We start from the raw sequence: 15,072 nt of genomic DNA on the forward strand, positions 1-15,072 counted from the left end.
CTCTCAACAGTCCTGTCAGTGGGGATGGGTTTAATCAAGGACAAGACTTGCCCTCTCCTCCCTCCCCCCAACCTTGTGTCCAAGTCCTCATGGCTGGAGCCTTCTCGATGTTCAGGTTTCAGCTCAAATGTCGCCTCCTCAGAGGGGCCTCCCCGACCACTCCAGCTACAGTGTCCCCATACCAAAGCCATGTTGTAGTCCATGACCTTGTCTTATTTTTCTTGTGGTTGTGTGGTTCTGTGGAATCATTTTATTTGTGTAACTCTTCACACTCTCTCTCTCCCTGGGTTCACTATTCCGTTCACAGCACAGAGCTTGAAATATGCTAGGACCTTGATAAGTATTTGTTACATAAGTGAGTGGCTGAGGCAAAGGTGTAGAGAAAATTCCACAGATGAAGCTCAGGGCCATTTTTGCCATGGCCCACGCGAGAGGGAGGCTCAAGGAGAAGCACAAGGAAGCAAGTGCGAGGTCAGGCTTGGGTCCCAGGCAGACCCAGGGGCGGGAGAGTTACAGGCAGCCCTCAGAAGCAGGGATGCTACATAGCAAGGAAACCCATCAGTGGGGGCCCAAGGGAGCACCCTCATGGACAGATGGAGCCTCAGAGGAAAATGAAACTTTTAAGCTGTTGGAGGATCGCAGTAGCCATCAGAGATGGAGTCAGCATAGAGGACTCAGCCCATGGAGGTGGGATTCACGAAGGTGGCAGGAAAGGGGGGAGTGGGGCAGCCGAGCTCCCCCACAGAAGCCTGTGCCCACGTGGCTGGAGCATCCCGTCTGGCTGGTGGACTGGGTTTACCTGTGTAATTTGATCCCTGAGTTCTTAAGATAGTTGATGATGCGTCTTAGACCCATGGCATAGTAATGCTTACCCAGGGTGGTTAGAAAAGCTTGGTGTGTGTGTGTTTAGCTTCATGCGATTTTATTGCATATGTAGATTACAGTATTCATCACCACAGTCAAGATATAGAGTAGCTTCATCACCTTCTATTGCTTTTTTATAACTACAACCACTTTCCTTCCCATCCCTCCCTTAGCCCTTGGCAACCACTAGTCAGTTATCCATTTCCATGATTTTTTTCATTTTAAGAATGTTATGTAAGTAGAATCATGTGATATGTAATCTTTTGTGATTGGCTTTTTCCCCTCCTTGTGATTCTCTGGAGATTCATCCAAGTTGTATGTGTATCAATAGTTTGTTCTTTTTATTACTGCTGAGTAGTATTCCATGGTATGTATGTACCACAGCGTTTAACCACTCCCTTGTTGAAGGACATCTGGGTGGTTTCTAGTTTTTGGCTATTACAAATAAAGCTGCTAGGAACATTTGTCTATAGATTTTTATGTGAACATTAATTTCCATTTCTCTGGGATAAATGTCCAAGAGTGCTATCGCTGGTGGTATGCGCATTCTAATCAGATTGTTTTCTTTTGGATGAGTTTTGAGAGTTCTTTATATAATCTGTATGTGAGTATTTTCTTAGATATGTGGTTTTCAGATATTCTGTCCCACTTGTAAAAATGGCACGGGGGCGGTATCTGACTTCCTCCAACTCCACAAAGGCGAAGGAGAACCAAGATCAACAGCCCAAGGCTGATTGCTATGAGGTGGTGGCCAGACACACTTCCTGTCTCCACCATCTTTACCAACTCTGACACCAACTTTCCCTCTCACAGCACTCTCTACTTCTCTGTTCGGTCCGATTATTCATTGCAATGGCCGCACAGAACTCAAAGACCATACTCACGATTATGGGGTTTATTATAAGGGAAGTAACAGTTACAATTCGGGCTTAGGAACACTCAGGATACAGTTCTTCCATCAAGATAGCCTCTCCCCAGCTGTGCTCACAGGCACGCTTCTCACTGGCCCTCAGTCTTTGCCCAAAGGCATTCAGCTTTCTCTCTCTGTGAGTCCGGTCCACTGCACCATCTCCTGCTGTTGGGTCTCTCCTCTCTTGGTTGTGTGGACTCCTCTCTGCTCTGGAATTGCCTCTCTTTTAAGGCAAAGCTGACCAATCACTTCGGTAAGCCACAACTACCCTATCCCACAGTCCATCCAGTCACCTGGGTGGGAGTTAGAAGACCATGGCTAGAAAGCCCACACCCAAAAGTAATTAATCCACAGCACACTCTATAACTGGTCTTATACTCTTAACAGAGTCTTTCTTGGATCAAAGGTTTTAAATTTTGAGGCGGTCCAAGTTGCTAATTTTTCCTTTTATAGATTGAGCTTTTGGTGTCAAGTCCAAAAACTCTGCTTAGTCCTAGATCCCAAAGACTTTCTGCTCTGTTTTTTTCCCAAAATTTTATAATTTTTGTTCTACATTAAATCTTCCACCCATTTCAAGTGTAAGATATGAGGTTAGGCCAATGTTCAGTTTTTTTCCGGTATGGATCGAGCACAATTTGTTGAAAAGTCTGTCTTTCCTTCATCACATTATTATATTGCAGTGATTGTCTTAACTAGCCACACCAGTTGCCTTAGTTTCTGCTAAGCTGGTATAACAGAAATACCACAATTGGGTGGCTTTAATGAACAGAAATTTATTTTCCCACAGTTTAGGAGGCTAACAGTCCAAATTCAGGGATCCAGCTTCAGGGGAAGGCTTTCTCTGTTAGATCTGGAGGACATTCCTTGTCTCAGCTTCTCTTCCTCGGCCCCTCAGTGATCTACTCTTGGCTTCAATCTTCCCCCATTTGTGCTTCCTTGCTCTGTGTGAATTTCCTGTTTGTGTATATATATATATTTTTATATCTCAGAAGTAACTAGTTTAAAATATGCCCTACAGTATTCCCAAACGGATTACATCAGCAAGAATAGGGGTTAGGATTTACAACACATATTTTGGCGGGGGACACAATTCAATCCATAATGCCAGCCTAGAAGGCTTTTAATGCAACTTTTTTCTCGATATAAAGCGATTGGGAAAAAGCCCCACACTTGACATTTCTGTGAGCTATTTTATTTTGAGATTCACAGATTTCCTGTATGAGAATCATAGTCTTGTCTTTTTTTTTTTTTTAGTCAGTCACCTTTCATTGTAGTGAAGGAAAGTTAGAAAAAATGTGGCAGAATGGAAATGCCTCATCTATAAGTCTTAGGCTAAAAAAGGAAAGAAAGGAAGGAAAGAAGAAAAGAAAGGCAATAGAGGCTCAGCCCCCAATCCATTCACCTTTACCTGGATTACCTTGCACTGCCTTCCTGCCTGCAAACGGAAACAATTATCCCTTCTTCCAAACTCCTCCTGATAAATCACATCACACACATGAAGCTTCTTGCCCATGTCTTGGAACGACTCTCTTCTCTTCCCTAGGGGATTCATTGGTTTATGCCATCTACCATGGTGGGCGGAAGTTCCTGGGAGGTAGAGTTAATGTGATAGGCTGCTAACCAAAAGATTGCTGGTTCGAGTCCATCCAGAGGCACCCTGGGAGAAAGGCCTGGTGACCTACTTCTGAAAAATCAGCCACTAAAACCTCTGAGGGGCACAGTTCTACTCTGACACACATGGGGTTGCCCTGAGTCCAGACTGACTCAATGGCAACCGATACCATGGTGGGGTGGTTTCCCTTTTAAGAGGTGGAGGAGCAAGGCACTTTCTTCTGGGAGGGCTTTCTCTTCCTGAGGCAGGAGGAGGCTGATGTTCCAGGGCTATGAAAGGAGCTAAGCAGCTGGTGAGTGGAGAGCTTGGATTAGCACATTGGATGGAGAGATGGGAGTGCTACCACGTGCCCCCTGCCCCGCCCCTGGCACAGCACACACACCCTCTGAAAGCTCTGGCTGTAGAGAAGGACAGTGACGTCAAAGGATTAGGAAAAGCCTGCTTGGCGTCTTCTGGGGCTCTCCCCGATGGAGATTAGCGGGCGGTGGCTCTGTCAGGGGATAAGCATTTCAGTGTCGCCTTGGTTGAAAGCTTGCTTCTGAGAAGGAATAGCAGACCTGTCTCCCTCACCCCTCCTCCAGCTCCTTCGTCTGGATGCGTCTCTGTGAGTCCACACCTGTTACTCCTTCTAGTAATTCTGGCTCTTTGGAAGATGCTGGGATCGTTAGAGAAAAGGCTGGTACCAGCAGCAAACCCAATTTTACATGTGGAAGCAGAGAGGAAATCATTTATTGGAAGCAAAAGTGGTTGTAAACCACTTTCCTAAGTCACAGGAGGCAAGTAGGCAACAAACCCTACCTGGTGACAGGTAGTTCTCTGCCGTGACTGGGCACCAGAGCGAGGGGTGTGGTTCCTAGGGCTCATGTGCTCAGGTATGTGTTTATTCACTTAACCGCCATTTATTAGTTGATTTATTGGCTCATTCACTGAGAACCAGCAAACCAGCCCCTCAAGGAGCGCTCATTAGGCTTCCCAGGGTGTCATGCCCTGTGCCCTGGCCAGGACTGGGGATGAGAATGCTGTTCTGCACGCTGTGGGGTGGGACTACTGCCCCGGGGGAGGCTGGTACTGACACAGACCGAGCCCGGCTACCACATGTCTTTGCAGGCATGAGCCCAGCCTCTGTTACTCTGGCCAGTGCTGTGCAGGTCAGGGGAGAAGCTCTGTCCGAGGGAGAACTCTGGTCCCTCTTGTTCCTGGCTGTGGAGCGGCTCTTGGAAGATCTTCATGACGGTAAGAGAGTGTGCTTGGGGCCGCTGAGGCTCACGGGGGTGGAATGGGAAGTTTTCCAAACAAACATACTTTTTGGCTGCTGCTTCTCAATCCGTGCAGTCCAAGCATGGGACCAGCCAGCCAGTGCCCACCCCTCCTCCCAGCAGCGCTGTGAGCCTAATGGCATCACCAGGAGTTGGGGGGGGGGGTGCGGATTGCACCCTCTGATACTGTCAGAGGTGGTGACCCCAAAGTAACCCCAGAGTAGCTGTGGCGGTGGTGGCGGGGGGTAAGCCCAAGCTGCCAAGGCCAGGGTCACCAAGCTAGTGGTGTCACTAGGGCTGGTGTCACCCATCATCCAGTGTGGTAACTCGTTACCAAGCCCCCCCACCCAACAGTCAGGGTGTGGGCAGCCCACCATGGTGCCCCCACTGAGCAAAGAGGAGAGACTGCCTTGGCCAGTGGGAGAGGGGACGAGCTGTGGGGAGCCCTGGGGACAGGGCCAGGAGGGACGGCAGCACAGTGTGCTCTGCTCCATGTTCTGCTGGGTCTTGCTCACGGCCCATCCCAGGGCCTGAGACTGCGAGGCTGGGCACAATGCCAGGATGGGCCCTCTAGGCAGTGGCACTGGTCTGCACTCCTGATCGCTGCCTTGGTTTCAGAGTCTTCAGACTACGTGGTCTGCCCCTGGTCGGCCCTGCTCTCTGTGACTGGGAATCTTTCTTTCCAAGACCATGTTTCTCACGTAGAGGCTGCTCCTTTCAAGGCCCCTGAGCTGCTGCAGGGACAGAGCAATGACGAACTGCCTGATGTGTCTCAGGTAAGGCCTGCGGCATCTCTGCAGCTCCCTGGGCCCTGTCTTCTGGGAAAGGCTGGTACTGGGGACAGTGTCCCCAGCTCCCAGCTCAGCCCAAGGAGCCTGGTTCTGAACACTGAATTAAGAGTTGGCTTAAAGAATTTTATTCCCAGGCTTTCTTTCCACTCCCCTTGAACAGGGACAAGTCAACTTCTCTGAGCTCCAATTTCCACATCTGTAAAGTGGGGTTAGCATTGCCTAATCCATCCGGTTATCACAAATATTAAAAAGAAGTGCCGGAAAAGGTGTGGTTAAATGATTTAACACAATGGTACCATTGCATGTAGCAAAAACCCTGCAAAGGACCCAGCAGTCTGTGTCTCAATCCTAAAGCGTAAGTGAAGACTGATTTAGCTGCAGCAATGTTCACTGCTACATTGCTGACATTAGTGATAAACTGGAAACCAGCTGAATGTTCAGTGAGGGTGGACATGAAATATGGACAGCCATTACAATAATGCTGTAGAAGTTTATTTAATGATTTGAAAAGAAATTCAGTATAAACATTAGAATGGGATACTAGTTTTGGATAAATATACACGCATACAGACACACACACGCACACACACACATACACAGAAAAAGTTCAAAAACTGTATATACCAAAGTGTTTGCAGTGATTATTTCTGGATGGCAACACCAGTGGGATTTTTGTGTTTCCTGCCATGGCCATGTTTTGCTTCTAACTTGGATGCATGCAGCCCAGATGCATGAAAACATAGAGGCTAGGGAGGCCCTATCCTCAGCTTCTGAGCATCCAAAAGAAAAGAAGTCCCAGTTCCAAGGATGCCTCCTGAGAGGGGCAGAATGTTCAGATCTGCATTTTTTTCATGCAAGGACAAGTGAAAGGAACAGAACTCATTTACTAAACGACCACTCTGCATCCTCTCTGGGCCTCACTAGCTTCTAGGTTTTCACATGTCGGGGCCCATGTGTCTCCAAGTCAGTCAAAGCCTGGCAGTCCCAGTCACAGTGGCTCTGGCTTCTCTACCCCCTGGCAGTCATGTGGGTATCCCAGGCCCACACATCCTTTCCTGCACTGCCATGATCCCCGAGTCAGTCACTGGAGTCTTATCTTGGACACCAATGCAGGTGTCTCTCAGACCCCCTCAGCCTGAGTCTCCTGGTCAGTGTTCCATTCACACCAAGTTGCCTCCTGCACTTTGGACTCAGCTAAATTCCACATGGCATCTGGCTTTCTGGCAATCACTGAAGGGGCATGCTGATGCAACTGGAAAATGCAAGGGAGTTAGTTTCCTATGAGGTGAATCTTAACCAATGGTGAGTGAGAGTTGGGAGGGAACAGAGAAGATAAATTTCCCACCCTCCCTCTCCTTGGTAGACGGCCTTGAAATATTGTTTATCCACACAAGCCTTCCAGAGAACTCTCGAATGCCAGGAAGAAGACGTGCTTGCTACATTTCCTGCTCTGCTCTGTAGCTTACTGTAAGGATGTGGGCTGCCTCCTCACATCTGTCCTTGCCTCCTTTCCCCCTCACTGCTCACCTCATTGCCCTGGGTTTACAGTTCCTGAATGAAGTGTCAGCACTTAATCCTTACCTCAGGCCCTGCTTTCTGAAGGACCTGAGCTAAGACAGATCTGGAGTGCTCCTAGGGACCTGCCTGGGTTTCTCTCAGCACTCACTGGTGAGTCATCCCTTCTCCTGACTGCATTTTTTTTCTCCATTGACTACCTTGTGAAGCTCTAGTCACTCCTCTGCTCAGAGCATCTTTGAACTGAGCTAGAGAAAAACACCCTCCTTTCTCCAGTCTCCTCTGTGTGGAGGAACCAGGTCTCCTCAGCTAAGGCAGTGGGAGTTCTGAGGCTAAAGGAACAAAGCAAGTTAAGAACTGGGGAGGTGTGGAGTTGAAAGTCTAGATCCAGAAGATAAGGGTGAGTTTGAGCTGGGAGAGAGCCAGTGTGAGGGAGAGACTGAGTTCTGAATGAACCAAACAACCAGTTTTGTTGAAGGATTAACTCTGTAGGCTTATGAGGTATGGCATGTGGGAATGGGCTTAAGGAGCCAGAAGCCACCAGCCTGGCCCTGTTTGTTAAGCCCAGAGGCAGGGTTACCTGGGCACTCGGTCTTTGACAGCACCCTAACACCCATTTCATTAATTGCTGCTCTCTTCCATTGTCACAGGCTCCTCTCTTTCAAACCGGTGGGCAAAGAGCCTGCGGGGTTGGGCTGGGGTCTCAGGAGGGGCTGTGCTCTGCATCCTCCCCCAGCCCCAGGCATCATTCAGAGGTTAGGAGGGTACACTCTGACTCCCTCTCTTCTCAGCCTTTCTCTAACCAGTACATTCAGACATTTCTCCCCTGTTGCTTGGAGCTTTAGTCACAGGTGGAGGTGGATGGTATGGGGTGGTCTATAGTTACAAGTCACTTGTGCCACCATTGCCCCATCCCATGGTCATGGCAGACATCACCAACCGATCATGGCATTTTTTTCCACTGAGCCAGGAGACATCATCCTTCTCCAGGAAGCTTCTACTAATGGACTGGAATTGCAACGAAGTATGTGGACATTGTGATCCCAGGCCTTGCCCTGGGACATATTTAGACAGAGCCCTCGGCATCCAGTGAGGCTCTGAGGTGTGGACGGTGCTGAGGACACGGCTCCAGCATCTGCTCTCAGGTCACCTCTCTGAAGACAAGAGCACATCTTGTCAACTCTCCTGCCTTGGTGTCTAGAAACTAGTTACATTCATCAGAAGGATGGTTGGCTGCTTTTAGGTGCAATCTCAGACCAAATAAGAGCTAATTGGCCCATGTCACACTGAACACATGCTGTTGAGTCAGGTAAAAACCCCAAAACAAAGACCACACATATTAAACTCAGTGCACTGCTCAATCAGCCACATGCTTTAATAGGCTGTGGTTCATTAATTCAATGTCTTGCTTCCAAGTCCCCCAGTTCCTGAATGAAGCAGTATGCCCTGTCAGTTATAATAGAGGCCCCATTATTATAATAAACTGACATTTATTGAGGACTTGATATAATCCAGAGGTGACATAGCAAAGTAGTTAAAGGCAGGATTGCCTGGGTTCAAGCCCTGGCTTTGGGACTTACTTGGCCAAGTTCTCTAACTTGTCCTTTTTTTCTCCTCTGTAAAATGAAGATGATAAAAATATCTACCTTAGGGTTTGTGAGAACTAAATAAGTTAATATAAACAAAAGACTTAGAACAAGGCCTGGTGTATTATAAGTGTTCTATGTACAATAAAAACAACAACAATAATTATTATCATTATTACCATCTCCTGATACTTTTTACTCTACCCTCATGAGTTTTCAGGCAGAATACTCGCTTTAAAGATGAAGAAACTAAAAAGGCTCAGAGAGGTCAGACAATGCTCTTCTCATCCCACCATGCTGCTTCCTGACAAGATATGATGCTTTTTAACAAGGCCGAACCACAGTGTGTCAAGTACAAATGATTTTGATGACAAGAAACAGCCTAAACCACAGTGGCTGAAACCACAGATATGGTTATTAATTACTTAATAAGAAATACCAGGATTGGTCAGCAGCTCAGCAATGTCATCCAAGATGATATTCCGCTCTGTTCCACCTATTGCTTCATGGTGAGAATATGGCTGCCATGACTCCATGTATCACATCAGTGTTCAAGGAAGGGACAATAGGAGGAGGGTGGGGCCAGACACATTTGTTCCTTTTGTCAGTAAAGCAAAAATTTTCTCAAAAGCCTCCCAACAGACTTCTGCTATGTCTTATGTCTCTTTAGCCAAAACTGAGTGTTATAATCCCTGCTAGAAAGCAAATTCCTGGCTCTCCAGCCTGTAGAGTAGGAGGCAGCAAAGTTGAAGGGAGTTGCAGATGCTTGTTAGACTAGCCATCCATCCACTTGAATTGCATTTTGCTTGCAGGACCATTGAAGAACACAATGACAGAATCTAACCATTTGCTTTTCTTTTGGGCAGATGCACGTCTATTCTTTAGGAATGACCCTCTACTGGTCTGCAGGGTTTCATGTTCCACCAAACCAGGTCTGTAAACAAGATCCTCAAAGTCTTGCCAGGTCATGCCTTTGGGTTTATTATGAGGTTTTCTCCAGGGCGGGACCACATCTATCAAACATACATGCCACCACTCTCTATTCCTAGGTTCTAGTAAGGCATTGCCCCTTGATTACAGAACACTTTCATGCTAAGTCCAGAAAAACCTTAGAATTCTACTCAACATAGTACTTCAGGCAGCCACAGTTGGGATTGGAAAACAAGGTAAGAGTTATTTGTCATCATTTCGCAGAGAAAATAGCAAGCTAGATGCTTTTATAGACACTGAGAAATGCAGATTCACAAATGAAGGCCTTTTTTTATAATAATATCTTATCATGTTTTCAGTGAAGGTTTACACAGCAGTTTAGGTTCCCATTCAACAATTTCTACACAAGTTGCTCAGTGACATTGGTTACATTCTTCACAATGCGTGAACATTCTCATTATTTCCGTTTTGGTTTCCATTTCTATAAGTCTAGTTTCCCTGCCCCCTTACATTCTCATCTTTGTTTTAAAGTTAATTATTGACCGTTTGGTCTCATATAGGTGATTTTTTAAAGGACCACAGGATTTTTTTTTAAAGGCAGTCGCTGGGTTATGAACATCTGACTTACATACACCCTGTAGTTACAAACCAACCCCCATAAAGCTTATTATATTTTGTTTTCTGTTGCTCATGCATTTGTTGTGTTGAAAAAAAATAGGTCCTAAAGCTTTGTTCCTCTATTTTCTTCCAAGAACTTTATAGTTTTAGATTTAGCATTTAGGTCCTTGATCCATTTTGAATTAGCTTTTATGTATGGTGTGAGGTATGGCTCTTGTTTCATTTTTCTGCATGTGGAAATCCAGTTTTGCCAGCACCATTCATTGAAGAGATTTTCCTTTCCCATTCGATGGATTTGGCACCTTTGTCAAAAATCAATTGGCCATAGATGTTTGGATTTATTTCCGGATTTTCAGTTATATTCCACTGGTCTATGTGTCTATCATTAAACCAGTACCAAGCTGTTGTGATTACTGTAGCTGTGTCATATGTTTTGAAGTCAGGAAGTGTGAGGCCTCCCACTTTATAAAGCAGCCCTTCCTGAAGGGAGATGCTTCCCTGAAAAGAGTTTTGTGCTGAACAAAATGGGAAAATGCTTCCTACAATCTCTCTCTCTAAGACTCTTCTGAGTAGTTTATTAAAGACCCTGAGAAGGTTTCAAGCATCAAACTTTTTTTTAAAATTGTTCATCATAGGATTTTACAACATTTTTAACTACAGAATGTGTGTGTGTGTGTACTTTTTAATTTAACACCTGTGAGTCTAGACTTCTTTCTTCTCTGTCCTTCCCTTCCTTTCCTTTCCCTCCCCCTCGTCCCTTCTTCCTTCCTTCCCTGCTGTCCTTCCTTCTGGGCTTCTGTAATTCAACATCCAACATCTAAGTGCTTCTGGAAGGCTCTTTCTAAAACAGACCCTCTCATGTTCCTCCCTCTGGGACTCTGTCCTCACTACCCACTACCCACAGGGCTAAGTTCCAGCTCTCAGCAAGGCCTGCAGGGAGCCCAGAATGAGGTCCTGAGGTCCTCCTGTGGCTCCAGTTCCTCTCTTGAGCTTTCCCACATGCAGACTCACTTCCTGGGTGTGTGGCCTGGGCAGTTGTCACACAGGCTCACACTTGGTTTAATCTTCTGCTTAATTTTCATCATTTTGCACAGGGCCCTGGTCCCACCCCAAACTCCCTTCCTTTGTGACTCATGACAACTCATTCACCCTCACAACTTTGCATACTGTGGTTCTTCTACCTGCACCTCACTCCCCCGCTTTCCCCCGGTTAGCTCCAGTATATGCTTAAGATTTGCTCCAAGGTCCCTCCTCAGCTCCTCCCCCAAGGTGGGCTAGCCTCTTGCTCTGTTATTACCACGTGCTTTGATTCCCTCAGCCAAGGCCCTTATCACTCTGTACTGTCATCGTCTATTTCACGATCATTTTTCGCATCAGACTGCGAACTTCTCCAAGGCAGGACTGTCTCCTTCATCTTTCTCGAGTCCCTGCGTAGGCCCTGTCCATGGGAAGCACTCCGGTTTGCTATTGAGTGTAGGTTGGCCACAGGCTAAGGTAGGAATTCACAAGGGATGCTTTATGGCAAGAAACCCTGGTGGCATAGTGGTTAAGTGCTACGGCTGCTAACCAAAAGGTCAGCAGTTTGAATCTGCCAGGCGCTCCTTGGAAACCCTATGGGGCAGTTCTACTCTGTCCTATAGGGTTGCTATGAGTAAGAATTGACTTTATGGCAGTGGGTTAGTGGGCTTTATGGCAAGAAATGGTAGTACAGCCCTTATCTGGAAAATGACTTTCTTGATAAACTATGGGTTGAGCACGAGAAAAAGCCTGATTTTTGGTCTGAATCTGAGGTCTTCCCTGTATAAATGATGGCCATTTAAGTGCATGAAGGAAGTGCTTAAAGAAATATCTACTTTTTTTCCTTTTGCTCGATGTGTACATGTGATATAAAGTTCAACCAACATTTGTTGAGCACTTGTGCTGACTGCTGGCAATTCCAGAATGGAAACGCCTCAGTTCTCCTGTTCCTGGAGCACACAGTCTAGGGTGTGTTAGTCAGCTGTGGCTGCTGTAACACAAATACCACAGCTGGGTGGCTTTCAAGGACACAAGTTTATTGTCTCACAGCTCTGGAGACTGAAAGTCCAAGTCAGGGTTTCAGCGGTATCGATTCCTTCCTTGTCAGTAGTTCGGGGTGTGTATTGCCTTTCCCAGTCCTGATTGCAGCTATGTGTGATCTGCTGAGAAGTGGTTAGATTTAACACACGTTCTAGTAAATGTGGCCTAATTAACATAGCAAAGAAAACTCTCCAAACAGGATTACATCCACAGGTATAAGGGTTAGGACTCCAACGCATATTTTGGGGGGACTCAATTCAATCCATAACACAGGGAAAAGGACCAATGAGACCTACACCAATAATCTAAGACATGATGGGCTCCCCAGGTGAGTGTGAGTCAAAGGCTGATCTCTGATTTGACCTGTATGCTTGGCCCAGGAGGAACTCTGCTTTTTCAAGCACCTGGTGTCATGAGCATTCCAAGCACAGGTTTGGGCTCTCTGGGAACTGAAAGACATTACAGGTTAAAAAGCAGCAAACGACACACAACTGATGCAGAAATAACTGTTTTGCATTTTGCGACTGCAATAATGTATCTGGTGTCCATTCTTAAATTCTCATGAAGGAGCAGCATCTTTTGTGGACGTTGTTTTAGTCATGTAGTGCTGTTATAATACCACAAGTGATGGCTTTAACAAAGAGAAATTTGTTCTCTCATAGTCTGGGAGGCTAGAAGTCTGAATTCAGGGTGCCAGCTCCAGGGGAAGGCTTTCTCTCTCTGTCAGCTCTGGAGGAAGGTCTTTTTCATCAATCTTCCCTGATCTAGGAGCTTCTCAGCACAGGGGCCCCAGGTCCAAAGGATGCACTGTGCTCCCAGCGCTCCTTTCTTGGTGGTATGAGGTTCTCCGTCTCTCTGCTCACTTCTCTCTTTTACATCTCAAAAGAGATTAACTTAAATTGTAGATTGAGTCTACATAACAGCTGCTAATCCCATCTCATTAACATCATAGAGGCAGGATTTACAACACATAGGGAAATCACATCAGATGACAAAACAGTGGACAATCACACCATACTGGGAATCACGGCCTAGCCAAGTTGACAGATATTTTGGGGGGGGTCACAATTCAATCCATGACAGACGTGATGAGAATGTCCGTTTTCATTAGTCTCCAGCTGCACACTTGACAAGATATTGAATTCAGTGGCACTCCAGCCTTCTCACCAGCCCTGTCTGCTCCCTAGCCTCTGCAGCTCTGTGAGCCCCTGCACTCCATTCTGCTAACCATGTGTGAAGACCAGCCCTACAGGCGGCTATCACTGCAGTCCGTTTTGGAAGCTTGTCAAGTTCATCAGCAGGAAGTGGCTATATACCCAGCCCCTGCTGCTCTCCATATAAGACGACTGGTTGGCTTGGTCCTGGGCACCATCACTGAGGTCAGTATACTACCAGTTGCCATCAAGTTGACTCTGACCCATGACAACCCATGTGTGTCAGAGTAGAGCTGTGCTCCATAGAGTTAACCTTTGGTTAACTGCTAGACTGCTAACCAAAAGGTTAGAGGTTCGAGTCTACCCAGAGGTACCTTGGAAGAAAGGTCTGGCAGTCTACTTCTAAAAAATCAGTGATTGAAAGCCCTATGGAGCACATTTCTGCTCTGACATACATGAGGCCACCATGAGTCAACATTGACTAGATGCCAATCCGAGGTTGTATAGACCTGCACTTTCCAATATGATAGTCACTAGGCACATGTAGCTGTTTAAATTTAAATTAGTTGAGTTTACATGAATTGATATGGGATAAAATTAGAAATTCAGTCCCTCAGTCACGCCTGCCACATTTCAAGTATGCAGCTGGTGACTACCATATTGGACAGGGTAGACCTAGAACGTGCCCATCATCGCAGTTTTGGTGGGCAGCTCTAGTGAAGGTCTTTGGGCAGCTAGATTCAATTCATCTATCAGAATCTAACTCTAGGCCTCACATGAGAAGCCTTCCCTGACCATGGCCATGCCGTCACCAGGTACCCTCCCCTCTACTATCTAGTACCTTGTGAGAGTCCCCTTGTAGCACTGTCACACTGTGCTGCTTGCTGTCCCATGCACACCAGTGCCTAGAAAGAGGCCTGGCATATAGTACATGTTTGGCTTAGGTCGGGTTCCCTAGGAGCAAATTCAGAGACAGGAGTCATTGTACAAGTTATTTATCAGGAAGGTGCTTCCAGGAGAGGGACAGTGATGGGAGAAAGATACCAGTACAAGTAGCTATGGAGTGAACTCCAACTCATGAGGGCCTTATGTGTGTCAGAGTAGAACCATGCTCCATAGGGTTTTCAATGGCTGTTTTTTTGGAAGTAAATCATCAAGCCTTTCTTCCAAGGCGCATCTGAGTGAACTTGAACCTCCAACCTTTCAGTTAGCAGCTGAGCATGTTAGTCATTTGTACCACCCTGGGACTCCAGGAGAAAGATAGGCTGGAGGAAAAGCTGATCAAGGAGGTGGTCTTTATTGGACCAGCCTCAGTTGGTCTCATGGGGAACTTCGAGGATTGATTGCACCACAGAGTTGGTCCCTTGTGAGGAAAGGGCAGGGCTGGGGCTAGGTCTAGGGTGAGGCAAGCCAGGTGCCTATGGTACAAAATTTAAATACGTTTGCACTCCAGAGGAATTAGAGGGAGACAAAGCCAGAGACCAGCTGGGTGGTCATTGCACTTGTCCAAGGACAAGCTGGAGAACTGAGACCAAGTCTAATGCTAAAGCTATGTGGCTGGAGATGCACGGACAGACTGGTGGGTGGCTGCCAACCTGAAGCTAGGCAGCGCCTCTCCCATCCTGCCCTCCCTCTTGGACTCTTCTCTCTTGGACTGTGAACGTGTTGTTCCTATTAACTGAGCCAAAAGATTTGGTGGGGAAGGGGGGTATATTCATGTGAAAGACATTGAAGCCTAAAGTCCATTAGTGTGTCACTGTCCTCTGATGGGTGCTGTG

General features: G+C 46.6%; 1 protein-coding gene across 1 annotated transcript in view; it reads left to right on the plus strand.

Moving 5' to 3' along the window:
* The first annotated feature begins 3,326 nt into the window (after positions 1–3,326).
* Positions 3,327–15,072, plus strand: part of FRMPD2 (FERM and PDZ domain containing 2) — a 99,033-nt gene continuing 87,287 nt past the window's right edge. Inside the window, exons 1-4 of the mRNA XM_064269884.1 lie at positions 3,327–4,619; positions 5,261–5,418; positions 9,401–9,466; positions 13,328–13,519. Coding sequence (XP_064125954.1) covers positions 4,397–4,619; positions 5,261–5,418; positions 9,401–9,466; positions 13,328–13,519 — 639 coding nt within the window. The 5' untranslated portion in view covers positions 3,327–4,396. The remainder of the gene's footprint in view (positions 4,620–5,260; positions 5,419–9,400; positions 9,467–13,327; positions 13,520–15,072) is intronic.

Source organism: Loxodonta africana, chromosome 16 (assembly GCF_030014295.1).
Source record: "Loxodonta africana isolate mLoxAfr1 chromosome 16, mLoxAfr1.hap2, whole genome shotgun sequence".
Classification (NCBI taxonomy): domain Eukaryota; kingdom Metazoa; phylum Chordata; class Mammalia; order Proboscidea; family Elephantidae; genus Loxodonta; species Loxodonta africana.